The following is a 15650-nucleotide window of genomic DNA, read 5'->3' on the forward strand; positions in this document are numbered from 1 at the left end:
ATGACGCCAAAGATGGAATGAATTAGAGGAGGAAGGAGTGAGAAGAATATATTTCAAATAAAAGACCAGGAGGAGAAAGCCTGGAACATTACGAGGGCTGTTTGGAGGAGGCGCTTTCGGGAATGTCAGGGCTGGCACTCTGCAATGGTCAGGGTGGTGCGTGTTATGGTGGTGGTTGGTGTGATGGCTGCAGTGGCTGCTGGCCCAGGAATCCCAGGTGAGTTGCCTGTCGCTCCTCTGAATTTTCACTGCCCATATGAAGTGGTGATGAGAAATAAGAAAAACAAACAAACAAACAAAGAACCAAAAAAAAAAAGAGGAAAAAGTAACTGAATTGCACAAATAAAAAGTGTAACAAAAAACTGAAAGCTGCTTGCAAAGAAAAAAAAAAACAATCTACTTGGCTCTGCCCTTTCTCAGTGGTCAGCAATATAGATGATTAACATCAAGGACGGAAACTTTTCATCTTCCCAAGAATAATGCCTGTCTTTCCTCAGCTCATTTTTCCTCTTTTTAAGATGACTATTGAATCAATTTCTAATCTCCCCCTGTGCTTCACAGCAGAGATTAAAAACATTTTTTTTTTTTTTTTTACTTAAAAGTCAGCCCCATAAAGATCTATGCACACCATTAGTAATTAAAGATTTGCAAATCTTGGCCAGTTAGTAGCATTTGTTTTGAGAAAAAGAAAAGAAGGAACAGTAAATCACATTGGTTCGTGATTTGAGTGGTTTACTAGTCACACATCACAATTTATTGCTCTGACATTTTAATTACACTCCGATCCATCACTTGGACTTGATTTTCCTCAACAATAAACCACTCTCATCATCCATCAGCATCGGAATCTTATCTGTATCCTGACTAATAAGAAGATAAAAGTCTCTATATTTTATGATTGTTTTTGAAGAGTATGTTTACATTAAAATATTTAATTCTTAAAATATTTCACATGTTCTTATATTTCCTTAAGATGCCATAAAATTTTAATAAAGTTTATTTCAAAGTCTTGGTATCTCTTTTATTTTTTAGAAAATGTTTATCATGTTTCCCTTCTGATTTCCATGTTAAGATTTGATTTTCTACCCAGTGTTCTGAAATATGAGCAATATAGTGTTTGTTACTATGTCTGATATGAATTTTTCCATTCAATAACTTCAAAGAGCTCAAAAATCACATATGAACTTATATCTCCTACTTCTGTGATTCTGGTGTTAGGTATCTTAGAGGTGAATTATTTAGCAGTAATTCTTCACGTAGAGAGGTTGAATACTCTGTATGCATTTAAAGGAGGGTCATTTAGAAAAGAGCTTAAGTTGTATCATCTGTGGTATCAGCTTCATTGGTTACTCCACATTCTGGAATGAGACAATACACAAAACAAAAGCACTAGCATAGCCAGATCACTCCAGGGTGAGGCAGACCTCATTTCAATTCTGCCTGCAGTCCTTCCTTGGCCAGCCACTCAGTCTCTCCGAATCTCAGTTCCCTCCTGTGTCAAATGGAGATCATGCAAGCATCTACCCTGCAGGACTACTGTGAGAATTATGCTCGTAAGATTCTTAGCATGGGGCTGACATACAGAATGAAAACAAATGAGCGTTGAGTAATAATATTGACTCTGCCTACTTTTCTACCTACTTGCCAACAATAAAGTACCTTGTAAAAGAAATAAATGTATCTCCCACTCAACAAATTTCACTCCTTGGACAGTTAAGTTTTAGAGACTTTCTCAGCAATGTGCAGAAGAATACTCTTGCAGCCACCATAATTCTGTAGCCCTAAACCATCTGGCCTGCTCCTTCCAGCCCACTGCCATTTCTGGTGTGAGTTCCTTCATTTTTTCCACTATCCTTGTTCAAGCCACTATCTCCTACATCTAGACCACTGCCACAGCTTCAGACGTGGCTCCCTGATTCATCTCCTACATTCATCTGGCATAACACAGCCAGGGAGATCTTTCACATACATAAGTTAGGTCAAGTCGCTCCTGCCTGAATAGCTCGCCATTACAGAGAGAGTCAAACGCAGCCCCCACTTATCTCCCTAGTGTTGTCCTTCCCACTCTCCCCATCATTCATGTGTTTTAGCCACACTGATCTTATGTCTGTTCTTAGAACAAGCCAGGCTCTGTCCTGACTCGCTCAGGCCCTTTGCACTTGCTGTTCTCTCCCTAGTTGTTTGTACGACGGGCTCCTTCTCACCATTCAGGTCTCAGCTCAGGTGCCACCTCCTTGGAGACGTAGTTGCTGATTTCCCTGGCTGAGGTCGGTGCCCTCACCCGTGCTATCCCGCTACTGTGTTATAGTTTATTCATGGTGCTTATGATGGTCTGAAATAGCTTTATGTAGTTAGTATATTTTTTATTTGTCTCTCTATACTAGAAATGTAAATTCTACATGTCTTGCTTGTTGGATATATCCTAGCAACTAAAACAGTGCCTAGTATATGTGAAGGAATGAATGAATAAATAAATACATGAACAGAGGCAATGAATGGAGTATCAGCCAGAGTGCCCATGTCTACACTGCAGCAGCACTTATTTCCTTGCAATAAAAGAGTGTTGCAGAGGATGTCCCTAATGGATTTTTTTTCACCATTCTTATTCTACGTTGGGGTATACAAGAAGACTTTTCAGCAAGATGCAGTTATTGCAGGGTCTGGCTAATCTACAGCCAAGCCACTTTCTTATACTTTTTACAAAAGTATTGTCTGTGTTTCATGAAGGCAGGGTATAGGTAAATGCACTTTAGGATTCTACACTCACCTTTGACCCATTTCCTTATTAAGTGCTTTGCAAATTACTGAGTATTTGTTAGGACTGTCAAGCCAAATTAATAATTTAATAAGGAAGATATTATTTAGCAACTGTTGTTTGCCCAGCACTGGGCCAGTGGTTACAGGCAGGTTAAATGTAGGCCATAGCTTATACCTTGAAATGAGCTATTACTGGGGATTAAATCTTCATACATACAAAATAATTAAGAGGCAAAAATTATATAAGACAATGCACAAAATTGTATGAAATGGATAACAAATGCAAGAGGCGTTCAACAAATGACGTACCAGAGAAGAGAGCTACTACCTATTTTGAATGTCTATTCCACAGCCGTTGGAATATGATTGTTTATAGCAGTGTACTTGTTACTCATATATTAAGCAAGTATTTCATGAGTTTAATGGTAAGATGTTACATTTTTGGCATGCTCTTTCATTTTGCAAACAAGCACTCAGTGACAGTCTCTCATTTAACAGTGCCAATAATGGCAGCCTATTTTCACTGGGTGCTTATATACCAGGCACTGTGCTAGGTGCTTTTTCATGGAATTATCTCAGACAATGCGCACAGTATTCCAATGAGGCGGGTATCACTGTAAACTCCATTTTACAGATGAAGAAACTGAGGTATAGAAAAGTTGGGTAACTTGCTTATAGTCCCAAGTGGTAGAGCCAGAGTTGAAGCCCAGAAGTGTGACTCTAGAGTCCCTGCTTCAGCCACCAAACTCCACTGCTTCTTCCTATGGCCATCTCTAAGTCTCTTATTATGGATAAGTAAACAGGAAATTTAAAATAGAATGCTTTTTATATCATTCCACAGTGACATCACTGCTGCAGTCTTAAGAGGCATATGGCTCAGAAGTTACTTTTCTTTGTTCTCCTAATCGTATCATTTTGCCCTGCCTGAGATGTTCCAGAGAGCTGATGACAGTGCTCCACTGGCTGCCCCTGGAGCTCCCAAAATGGAAGGTCCTCCTGGATCTGAATGCATAGAACCTGGTGACTCTGGTCACATTTTCTTTTCCAAAAATCTCAGTTTACTTCAATCATGATTATGTCCCCTAAGGGCCCTTCAGTGGGAACAATTTCTAACCTCATTGAAAACTCATTTTTGTCAGCTTCTTTAATGCTGCTATTTACCAGTGAAAAGCACAGCTAATCTCTTATTCGGAGTTGATAGATTCATTTCTACATAGCCCTGAAAATACTGTGGTGAATTCTTTGCTGCCAACAAAACCTGGGAAATTCTGTATCTCTTACCCAAGGCATGAGAAACACACTGTTCAGGCATCAGAGATCTTGCAAAAATAACCAGAACTTTCTTGTGGATAAAGAGTAAAACTACGTGAAACTCCATTAATACAAAAATAGAAGGTTGAGAATTGTAAACATGATAAACATTTTTAAAAATATTTTTTTTCTTTCTTCACTGTGATTTATGTATGCATAGAGACCAATATTTGTTTCCTCTTGAAAATGCAAGTCTGAGTTTAATGTGAAACGGAGGGGAAGTGCCTGTATGCTGGATAGAGAAGATCGTGAACAACTTTCAGCAAAAGTAGATGACGGGTCAGCAGTAGATGCTGGAATTACTTAAACTATCAGCTTCCTACTCCCCATACAAATAACATCGGTTTACCATAATAAAGACAAAAAATTTGTTCTTGGTCCACACATTTTAGCATATAAATTAATCTTTTCAAATTGTCTTGGCAGGTAAAGACATTTAATATTTCATGACTTGGAAACTATTTGAATCATTTATGATTTGTATACAAGGCAAATTAAAGGGAAATAAATGAGGTTGCTAAACACAATAACATTTTAAAAGAGTCTGTCACACATTTCCATTTCGCTGATACCAGAATTTAGCAAGCAAAATCCCACGCTGAACGAGTACCCTGCAGTGTGCATTCGTGCATTCTTACACCTACTGAGCTTCAAATCCAGTGACGACTTCTGGTTAATTTAAAGAAACTTAAACCATTTCAGAAATCTCTCCTGTCAGCCTGGGTGCAGGAAAGGCCCACAGGCCGCCTGGGAGGAACGGTGTACCGGTGTACGTTCCCACGAACCGAACCTTCCTAGAGCTCCTTAGCGTTTCCATGCAAATACTGTAATGCTGATTTTCTTTTCCTAACCCGCCTATGCCGCATTGTGTCTCTACTCCAATGTGTAAAATTAAAATCTGATAAGGGTGATGTTGTACTAGAGATTTTCATTAGCTTCAGGGCTGTCTAAGCTCCATTTAATTAAAAAAGGTTGCATACAGCTGACTCATTCAGTATGAAAATTATCTGGTCCTTCTTTTTTTTTACCCTCCCCCCCCAATGTGGAGAAGTGCAGTGTGTTTTAGAAGGTGGGAAACATAATAAATGACCTTCTCCCAAGCAAAAATTTCAATTCCTGAGAAAACTGCACTGTCTCTAAACACACAGAAACGTATTCAGGCCTTCAGGCCACCCTTACAACACTAGTGAAGCCTCAAATCTCAAGGAATTTTTTTTTTAAAAAAAGGTATTTGGTTTAAGGAACAGGTGAGAGAAGGAGTTAGAACAAAGACCCCACCGGGAAAGCCTGACTTTATTTGATTTGGGGCTCAACGTCCTCTTTCTTGTACCAGATTTTGTTTAAAGATGCCAAGGTGGATGGTCTATAAATACTCAGCAAGCGTATCTGTGAACTTCAAGGCAATGAAAATGCCGATTCCCTCAGCTGATACTTTTTATCGAATAAATGGAGTCAAATATTGTGATTGTCCCAGGCAAGATGTTTGGTCAGAAAGGTTGTTCTCTATCCTAGGTAAAAATCTACTTTCTGGCAAACAGATAAAATATGTAGAAAGTCAACCCTTCATACAAATGGTTCCCCTACCTTGCCAAATATTTGAAGGTTCTGTTATTAATATCCATTTTGTTTAAAAAAAAAGTGGGAGTTTTACCATTTGCCTTCCTTAGCCTTCGTATAGACTGGAAATGCAATATGAATACCAGGAAGTCAAATGATTTCCCTTCTCTCCACATTCAATTTGCACCAAAGACTTAAAAAAAAAAAAATCAAATAGTACTAGCCTGAAAATTCTATTTCAAACAATGTTTCTTTCCTCAATTTTGGAGCTCCAAGTAAATTATGTGTGGCTTGGAGAAAAGGATTTGGAAGATGAATCGGCATTAAAGGTAACCTTGTTTTGAAAAGAAATAATAAAGGCAGAATTAAGCATAATGTCTTTCTGCCTTCTGACTCTGCTGGGGGAGGCAACGACTGCAAGGTCAAGACGAAGAGATCTATCCGGATGGATCATCTCACCATGGTCAGGCCCCTTCAGCGCCAGGCGGGTCTGGTGATGGGGGAGGATCTCAAGCTTGACCTGGTCGGTGGTGTTAGCCAGGAACTGGGTTGCTTCCGCTAAGGTGCAGTACTCCATGCTGGTTCCCTCGATGGACAGGATGTGATCTCCCACGTGCAGCGCGCCACACCTGCGGAAAGGAGAGATTCTCAGACGGTGAAGTGCCTTCCTCTTGGGAATCTGACTCTCACGTCTTTCATCATTAAAATTTCACACAGTTTTCATTTACTTTAAAAAAGAGAGAGAAAAGTTTGAGTGCTATAGGAAACACCATCCGTTCCATTTTAAGTACCTTGGGTACGGATAGGAATGTAAAACCTTGTGGAAAATGTAGAAAATCTCAAGGAAATGTTTTTCTCTTTGTCCTTCTTTAAAAAAAACAAAAAAACTTATTTGGGTGTGTTGATGCTGAAAGTGGAGGGGAAGTGAGCAAAAGTGGAGTGAAGAACAGGAACATTTTCCTACCCTGGACTGTGTTTTTTTTTTTCTTCTAGGCTTTTCTATCTATAAATAGGACTTGGTAAATATTCAGAATCTCAACACAGGTGACTCACAGGATTGGATTAGGTTCTATTTTACGTGGGAATGAGAATAACTTGGGGGGAGATTCAGCTAAAACCTCCTCAAGAGTCCTCTCACACAAGCTCCCTGATCACCAGTCCTTTGTTACTGTGCTGTATTTTGTTCCTCTGGAGTTAAACATTTCCTAGTACAAAAGCTCTCGATGATGATGGAAATTATGTAGGAGTCTAATGAGGGCTCAAATCGGGCCTGCACGATGAGTCAAGGGGGAAGCTGGGGGCAGGGGAGTAGCTGCTACATCTTGCTGCACTCAAGAGACTGGCTACTGGGGGAGTTGAGAAAAGCACAGCAGCCAGGACCCCGATGGACCAGTCAAGGGGGCAGCTCCTTAAACTGGTTACCCGCTGCGGAATGGGGAAAAAAAACAGGGGGAAAATTAAAGCATCCTGCACCGCTGAACCGGAGAACACCCCAGGATCAATGGCTGTTGCTGGGAAGGACCGAATGGAGGGGGAGACCACAGGGGAGCTGCAGACTGACCATGATTGCTGGGGCTGCTGCAGGTCACTGCACCACCGCTGGAGCTTTTTCAGGCAGGGCGAGGGCACGTGGGGAAGAGGCTGGACACACACACAGAGGAGACTGGCATTCCAGTACAGTGTATCTAAAAATTTCCAGTGCGAATAGTCTACTTCTCAAGACAAAAGCATTTCAAGTCATCACTTCCGTCTAAAAATATAATCCCACGTTGATGTACTTGGAGTGCTGCAGCTACAGAAGATGGGAATTTTCTTAGCAGGAGCTGTGAAATAACTTATCAGGTGGGGAGGCAGTCTTTTTTGTTTTTCTCCTCTTTTACCTTAACAAGAGTCTAAAATAATAATTAGGAACAAGAAATTTTTCACATTTTTATTGCAGCAATGGAATGAATGATGTTTTAAGAGACGGAGGCCTTGAAGGTTGTGAAATCCTAAGATTAACAGAATAAGATGTTTCTTCAAAGGTTGTAATGCAACCTTTAAAGAAACCTTTAAAGGTTGTAATGTATTTTAAAAAAATATCGTTTTATTTATTTGAGAAAAAAGGGATAAGATTTTATGGTCGCAGGATTTAATTGTTAACAATTCAGAAAAACCCATGACTTCTCCGCGTGGGGCTTAATAAAGATCTGCTCAGGTACCCTACGTCAAAAACTGTGTCCTATTACCCTAGGACGCAGTAAGAAAGCTTGCTTGGATGCTTGACTTTTTTTTTCTGTTGCCTAAAGGCCACACTAAGCATCTGGATGAGGTGAAATTACATCACTGGGTGGCCGATAGAGGAGCATTTTTAAGCCCCATAATAGTAACTTGCTTCCCTACATGAAACTTGTGTAAACTGGCAAGAGAGCTGTTTTTTTTTTTTTATTGTGTGTGTCTATGCATGTATATGTATATGTATTACATATGTGTGTATGTGTGTGTCTTTTTAAACACATTGCAGTTTTGAAAAGTAGGCACTTTCTACAATACTCACCTGTCTGCAATACTTGCAGATTTGATTTTGTCTATGACAATGACCTGTTTGTTACAGCACATCGAGGTAGTTAGGGCAACCCCAAGGCTGGCACCGGGAGTTTTGGCAACTTCAACTAGTAGTGGCCCGGATGCTGTCGCCACAGAATCTGTTGAAAAACAAATTTTGGAAAACAAAACAAAATAAGCAAACAGACAAAGAAAAAGATAGAGAATGTTCAGTCTGATGTTGTCCTATTAATTTTATCACCGAAACTTACATGTCCCTCCATATAATATCCTCACAGCCAGTGATAAATTCTTAGGGCACCTCTTAACACACGTGTTCCATCCACTTACACTGTAGTACTATGTGCACACGTTAATCGCTTCAATTAGATTTTAAGTTTCATGTCAGGTGGGAGAATGTCTTAAGTATCTTCATGCCCTCCACACCATTTGGCACAGTGCCTGACACATACTAGGTCTTTCCATAAAGGTTTTTAAAATGAATTAATTGATTCAATAAATATCTTAGCACCTACTAGGAACAAATGGATGGATGGATGGATGGATGGGTGAGTAGATGGAAGGAAGCTAGGAAGAGAGGATGAATGAATAGAAGAATGGATAGATGGATGGATGGATGGATGGGTGAGTAGATGGAAGGAAGAAAGGAAGAAAGGGAGGAAAGAAGGAAGGAAGGAAGGATGAATGAATAGAAGAATGGATAGATGGATGGATGGAAGAATGGACAGAAGTACAGATGGATGGATGGATGGATGGATGAATGATATTTCTAATTACCCAAATAGTAGGAATGGTTACACTAAGTTGAATTTGTAGATCCTTTAGGTCTTTCTCTATTCTGGACCTGACTTAGGGTCACTTCCCTCTCAGGAGTGACTTTAGATATGCTTTATTTCTAGCATGGAACATTCTACAGCCCTTCAGCTCCCACCCACCCTTGGGGACTCAGTGTAAACATCAATTTCTCTGGGAAGCCTTGGTGAGATGCCTTTCACAGGTGCTCCCTCAGCCTGCTCTATTCCTGCTATTGCAGTGCATATCTCACTGTTTCATAATGGCCCATTTTGATCACATGCCTCTGTCCTTCGCCAGACTGTAAGCTTACTGTGAAGGCAGAGACCATGTCTTGTCAGTCACAGCATTCTCAGTGGCTGGCACATAGGAGGTATGTAATTAATATTTATTGAATGAACGTATGTATGAACAAATAAGAAAACTCATGCTGTCGCTTAAAGCTCAGAAGAGCCAGGCATCATATGGGAAAGATCCCTGGACACGGAGTTAAAAAATCTGCATTTAATTCTTATTTTTATAATATTTTGGTCATGGTATCTTAGACAAGTTACCAAAACTTACTAAGCCTGCTTCCTTACCTATGAAATGGTACCTTTTCCACAGTGTCACAATCAGATCAATGTGGAAGAGCACTTTACTATGCATATAAAATTGATATTTTATGACCTCAAACCTTTGAGTCATCTCATTTTTCAAGACTGCATGTTGATCCGTAATAGTTTTCTGACTTTTCTTCTGCTCTGGTGTTTGACACTTCATTAATACAATTTTGTCTTTCTATGAGTACATCTTTATTATCAAGATACCACTCAGATATAGAGGACTAGGAAATTTGTGTTCCTGTTGCTGAAGTTCAGCCACTGTGCACTGACTCATGAAGCTGAAAGGCCCATGGGAGAAAGCCATCTTCAGTTTGAGATAAAACAAGGTATTTCTTAAATAAGGTGAAGAGGAGAACATCTATGCCAACAACATACATATTTCAGTGCCAAAGATTCTTGTATGTACTATGTTTCTTAACTGATTGGTAATTTTGAGATAAGTTAGTCCTAAAAAAGATTAAGAGACCATTAGGGTCTTCATGTCTTCCTATCAATTCCAGAGCACAGTTTCAATAATACCTGGAAGGAGTCAGAAGTCTTAGTCTACTAAAAGGACTTTTTGGTTCTGGGATGTTATGGATACTTAACCCAGAGTGTTTACTTTGCCCATGAGCCTAACTATGCGGGCTGCCACTGTCTGGTCTTGCTCACCTTGCTATATTAATTTCCCTGATCTCCTGGCATCAAGTGAGGGTCACTGACAATGTCCTTCCTGACTTCTCTGCTTCTCCTTCATTTCCTGTTTTGTTTCTCTCTAGCACCTCACTTGTCATGGTGAAGCCCAGGGTCCTGCCTTACTCTCACCATGGAGTTTATAGTGAGTGGCCCTGTGGCTACATGAAGAGTGGTTTGCACCTCTTCTGCCTTCATGGGGAGCCTTTGGTAAAGGGTTCTGGTCAGTCTCTGCAGCCTGTGTTGTAGTTGTCCTTCCTTCAGTAGGGTGATGAACTCTGCCCACCTCTCAATGCTAATAATCGAAGATCTGCTACTAAGCCAAGTGCACATATCTGGTGCCTCCAGCACCACAACCAGCAGTCAGCTGTCATCCTTCTCTGCCTGAGCACACTCTCTGGCAACTTCTTCTTCTGCTCAGCTCAAATGCCACATAAGCTCCAGCCTACCAGGGCCTTTTCTCACATGATCTTTCTAGAACTTTAGAATGACTAATTTTTGATTTCTCAAACCACTTTCCATAGTCTTGTTGGATTTTAATAGGTATATGTGTGGGATGACAATCACTTATCCTCTTCCTCATGGTTTTGTCATGTACGAAGATAAATTTATTTTGGTTTAACAGATGAAAATAATAAAGTTTCTATGTTAGTTATTACTTAATCTCTTACAGATGATGGAAACTGCTAGTAGTTCTCTGGTATCCCATCTTCCTTTCTTCAGTAACAGGGTTTTGAGCAAATGGCTGTCCAGTTACGGACCACATTTCCCATCATCCCTTGCAGCGATGTGTAGCCACACGACTAATTTCCAGCCAACGGGAAGTGAGATGTGATGCATTGCAGACGTGCTCTTGGCTGTGTTCTCCTCACCCTCATTTCCTTCTTCTTCTTGCTGGAATGTGGGCCTAGAACTGGTACGCTATCTTCAACCGTGCACACAAAGGCATGGAGACCCGGGATAGATGACACCTAGGCTCCTGAAACCATATCCCCAGGAATTGCTTAATCTCTCAAGAAAAACCTTCTAGTATATTTAGGCTAGTGTTGTGAGTTTGGGTCTTTGTTACCACAGCCAAACCTATAATGATAGATCCTTTCACTTCAGTCAATCTCTCCAATGTATCTTTCTTGAACTGCTATTCTAAGTAGTAGCTATTTATAACTAGGTATTTGCAGGTGTAAATTGTGTAAAATTACAATCAACTGTTACCCAATACACACACATGGCCTGGCTCTAGGAGAAGCTACCAGACTAGATTGTCTGCAGAGGACTCTGAGCAAATTATGTTGACTGACAGCTGAACAGAACTATGGCATAAAGTATGCTGTTTAAGTCTGGGTCCCAGCAAGAAATATATGATACACTCAGATTAGGATAATTGGAGAAGATTTTGATAAAGCAACTAGAAAGGTGTGAAAAAGTTATAGGGAAACCACAAGGGATAATACAGTAGTCCGGGTCTACAAGCAATAGGGCACCATACCCTACCAAGCCCAAGGAGGCAAAGAATAGAACTGTTAGTGGAGCCGGAATTCAGAAAGGGACAAATAGTGGGGACTACTTGATGTTAGCTGGGATAGTGACACCACAGGGAGCAAGCCAGGGGGGTAACACTCTTCTTCTCCGGCCATGATTCTCTCTCAGCCAAACCCAACTGGAAGCCAGAGGGCACGGGAGCCCACAGTGCAGGCCACACAGGCATGGCACAGCTCAGGGAGAAGGGCAGTGAGTGGCTCGAGGGGTGAAAAGGAGGAGTTCCATATTTGTGTGTATCTTTACTCATTTTCTTCCTGCAAAAGTCCTGAGCCTTCTTGCTTTAAACGACATCTATAATATAAAGAAACAATCAGGAAGAAGGAAAAGAGTTTGCAAACGCCATACCCACAGGGTTAGTCAAGGTGCAGTCCGACTGCCCCGCAAGCAGCCTCTGAACCGTAAGTAAATCCAGAGGTACAGAAAGTAGATTCGTGGTAGCCAGGGTTGGGGGAGAAGAAGATAACTGCTTAGTAGATACAGGTTTCCTTCTGGGATGCTAAAAGTGTTTTGGAATTAGAGGTGATGTTTGCACAGCATTGTGAATGTACTAAGTGGCACCAAACTGTACACTTTAAAATGGCAAATTGTACGTTATGTGAAGTTTGATTCAATAAAAATAGACTCTGCACTTCTTGACAACCAGAACCATAAAGGAAACATAATCAATTATGTAGTTCTCACTACTGGAAAAAAGGAAGTCTACTAGTCCCTATGGTGGAAATAAAGATTATTCTAGCAGGGAGCTCTAAAAGTTCTCTCTCCTGTGGGTGATGCTGAATGATATAATGGGTAATGCCCTCAACACACTTTCATAACAGGATGCAGAGATGGTTTCTAGTGGCTGTTCCTTGATCAAGGTAAAAGCAGAAGATGAAAAAGCAAACCAATGACCGTGTCTCTAGAATGGGACAAGCTAATGTGTTGGTCAACTTGATCTAAAGACAGATCCTGGGGTAAACAGACCAAATGTCTTTCTGGGGATCTTTCCTAGATATCAATCCTTTCTCTCACTTAGGTTTTAAACAGAAGCTGGATATTACACAATTCAGGGAGGTCCTCTGTAATGAGACCCTGGTATGCTGGCATTTTATATGGGTGACTAGGACCAGATCCTTATGCTTTGGACATCAGATGGATCAGTGGAGCACCCATGTGCTATCAGGAGGCTGGAGGAGCCTGACTAGATTCTTGCCACCCACCTCGCAGTCCCCCAGAAGTGGGCTTTCTAAGACTGCAGGCTAAGTCATCCTTCATTCAACAACGTGAATTTTAAAAATACATTTACTGAGTGCAAACTATATGCCAGGCACATCAAAAGGTATCAGGGACTCAAAGATGAGAATTTATGATCCCCTCCTTCTAGTAACCCATTAGGAGCCCATGCCAAGATGGTGGGTAGAACTCCTGGATTCTACTCCAGAAATACATTCTGTTGAACCTCATGAAGTTTCTAGTTACTTCTTTTTTCGTTTTTTTTTTTTTTTTTAAGCCAGTCAAATTTAGCAGTGGGGGGTTGAATATCAACTTTAGTGACACTAATGTTAGTAAGTTCTGATTCTTTTTTCTTTTTAACATACACTGTTTGCAACTCTCTTCCCCCAGCCCAATGGAATCTTTCATATAATGTGGTCAAAGTGCTCATAAAAAATATTGGGTTATGTTCTAGTAGGATATGATTTCTAGGTTTCTAGGAAAACTACTGATGTCTGTCAAAAGTTTTAAAAGACCCATAGAAGGTGACTGAAGCCCCCTGTCCGTAGGGGCTATAGAAGGGTGATTATTGTTACCAAATAACTGTGATGTCAAGGAAATGGCATCGTCAGTGAGCCCCTCTGAGGAGCTGAGCATGAGTAGCTGGCATGGTTGTGGTGAGCTTATTAGATGGGAGAGAATTTGAACTGAATGTTTCTCAGCTGACTTTATTTTAATGGGCTCTAGGAGAACAACACAACTATTTTAGCAAGTACTGCTTCCCAGCATCACCCAGGTGGCAGTTACTTTCTGCATCACAGAGGGGGAGCTACAAATGTTAACGTTTAATTGATCATTAGCCTTTTCTGGCAATTGCTTTCCATAATAAATGTTTCCCCACAACAACATCACGAAGCTCATACTGCCTTGTGGTATTAAGCCTATTTCCCTAGCTGCCACCCGACTCCATTCGCAGAGGGCTTTATGAAAAGCAGGATTCCAAAAGCCCTGGCTTTATTCCAGGATGTCTAACAAGATGCATAGCAAGAGTAAGCTCAAGCAGACAGGGTGGATGAATGGGGCGCTCTTATTTAAGACAGTGCAAGAGAAAAATTGGAGTGTGTCAAAATGAGAAAAATAAACAGAAGAAAAATCAGGAAGAAATAATCAAGAGCCCATCCCTAGACAGATTAGTTTATCCTGCTGAAATGAAGCATGGTTGAGAAAAATGGATGATGCAGATATAAATTATTCATGGTTAAAGACATCTCAGTCATTAAGATATTTGCACCAAGAGTGAAGCCCATGCATGCTGTGTTGATTTATGGGCTACATAATTATATAAGATATGCTGCTGATGACTGTTTGCATGGGAAATACTCAGGATTTTTTATTTTGTTAATCAGTTTTCCCACTTCTGAGCCCTGCATTTCAATCAGAGGCAAGGCTTGATTAGAACCTCCTGGGGGGTAGCAGACAGGCTGTGTGCATGGTAATATCAGCTTACATTCCTTCAGATAAAAGGTACCTTTGGGTGCCTTTCTACTACCCCATCATTTAAAAGTATTTTTATTAATAATATTGTATTCAAATAATGCTACCAATAATTTCAACCCTTTTCAGATAAGCTAATTCCAATAATTTTATAGAAGTTTTCAAAAATGGCTTTTTAAAATTTTTGTCTATTGAAATATAGTACTTGGAAAATACTGACATAAAAGTACACCTTCTGTGCTCCAAGGAGCATCATCCGAAATCCTAACTTTTTCCTGGGGAGTTAAAGGAGACACCGCATGAATATTTATTGCATTGCAACAAGAGTCCGAAGCAAGTGAAACTCAATAACGCGCCCCATGCTAACTTGAGTTTGGATAAAGCATGATTGATGAGTGACTTCCAGTCTCTGCAGCTGGCTTATCCTGGTGATTTTATTAACTTTGGAACAACTTGACCCTCCATTTTACATGACTCATTTTTTTTATACCCTGCTTATTGGGTTATTGTATTTTTAAAACTTTTTATTGAAGTGCAACAATGTACAGAGAAAGTAAAAATCATAAGTTTAAGGCTTGATAGATTTCATAAACTAAACACATCTGTGTAACCACACCCAGACCCAGGAATAGAACATAACCAGGGTGAAAGAATCCCTCCCCTCTGTACTTCCCCATCCCAAGGGTAACCCCTATCCTGGCTTCTAAACAGGACAGGTTAGTTTGCTTACTCTTGTACTTTTTAAAAATACTCACTTGTACGCTTCTTTGGTGTCTTTTGCTCAATATTATGTTTGTTAGATTCATGCATATTATTGGAGGTAGTTTTAGATCATTTATTCTTATTGCTGCATAGTATTTCATGGGCCCACCCATGCTACAATTTAAGCATTCTGCTACTTAGGTATTTTTCAGTTTGGGGCTATTACAAATATTGCTGCTTCAATATTCTAGTATGTCTTTTGGTGAACATGGGTATGCATTTCTGTGGGCATCATAAACTAGGGGTGGAATTGTTGGGTCGTGGGAGGTGCATATGTTCAGTTTCAGTAGATACTGTCAAAGAGTTACTTTCCAAAAGAGTTGTACCAATTTACTATCCCACGAGCAGGCAATGAGAGTTTCAGTTGCCCCACGTCTGCCACCTCTTGCTATTGTCAGTCTTTTGCATTATGGCCATTCAGTTGAG

At 40.4% G+C, this 15650-nt stretch overlaps 1 protein-coding gene across 9 annotated transcripts in view; it reads right to left on the reverse strand.

Annotated features, from left to right (window-relative positions):
* Positions 1 to 15650, reverse strand: part of GRIP1 (glutamate receptor interacting protein 1) — a 617604-nt gene that overhangs the window by 81417 nt on the left and 520537 nt on the right. For 5 of the 9 annotated variants that reach the window (XM_076007466.1, XM_076007468.1, XM_076007464.1 and 2 more), the window contains 3 exons: positions 8162 to 8309; positions 6085 to 6254; positions 93 to 248 (listed from right to left, as the gene is read on the reverse strand). In XM_076007466.1, coding sequence (XP_075863581.1) covers positions 93 to 248; positions 6085 to 6254; positions 8162 to 8309 — 474 coding nt within the window. The remainder of the gene's footprint in view (positions 1 to 92; positions 249 to 6084; positions 6255 to 8161; positions 8310 to 15650) is intronic. The other 4 variants (XM_076007469.1, XM_076007471.1, XM_076007472.1 and 1 more) reach the window with 1 other exon arrangement.

The sequence above is a fragment of the Microcebus murinus genome, chromosome 10, assembly GCF_040939455.1.
Source record: "Microcebus murinus isolate Inina chromosome 10, M.murinus_Inina_mat1.0, whole genome shotgun sequence".
Lineage (NCBI taxonomy): Eukaryota > Metazoa > Chordata > Mammalia > Primates > Cheirogaleidae > Microcebus > Microcebus murinus.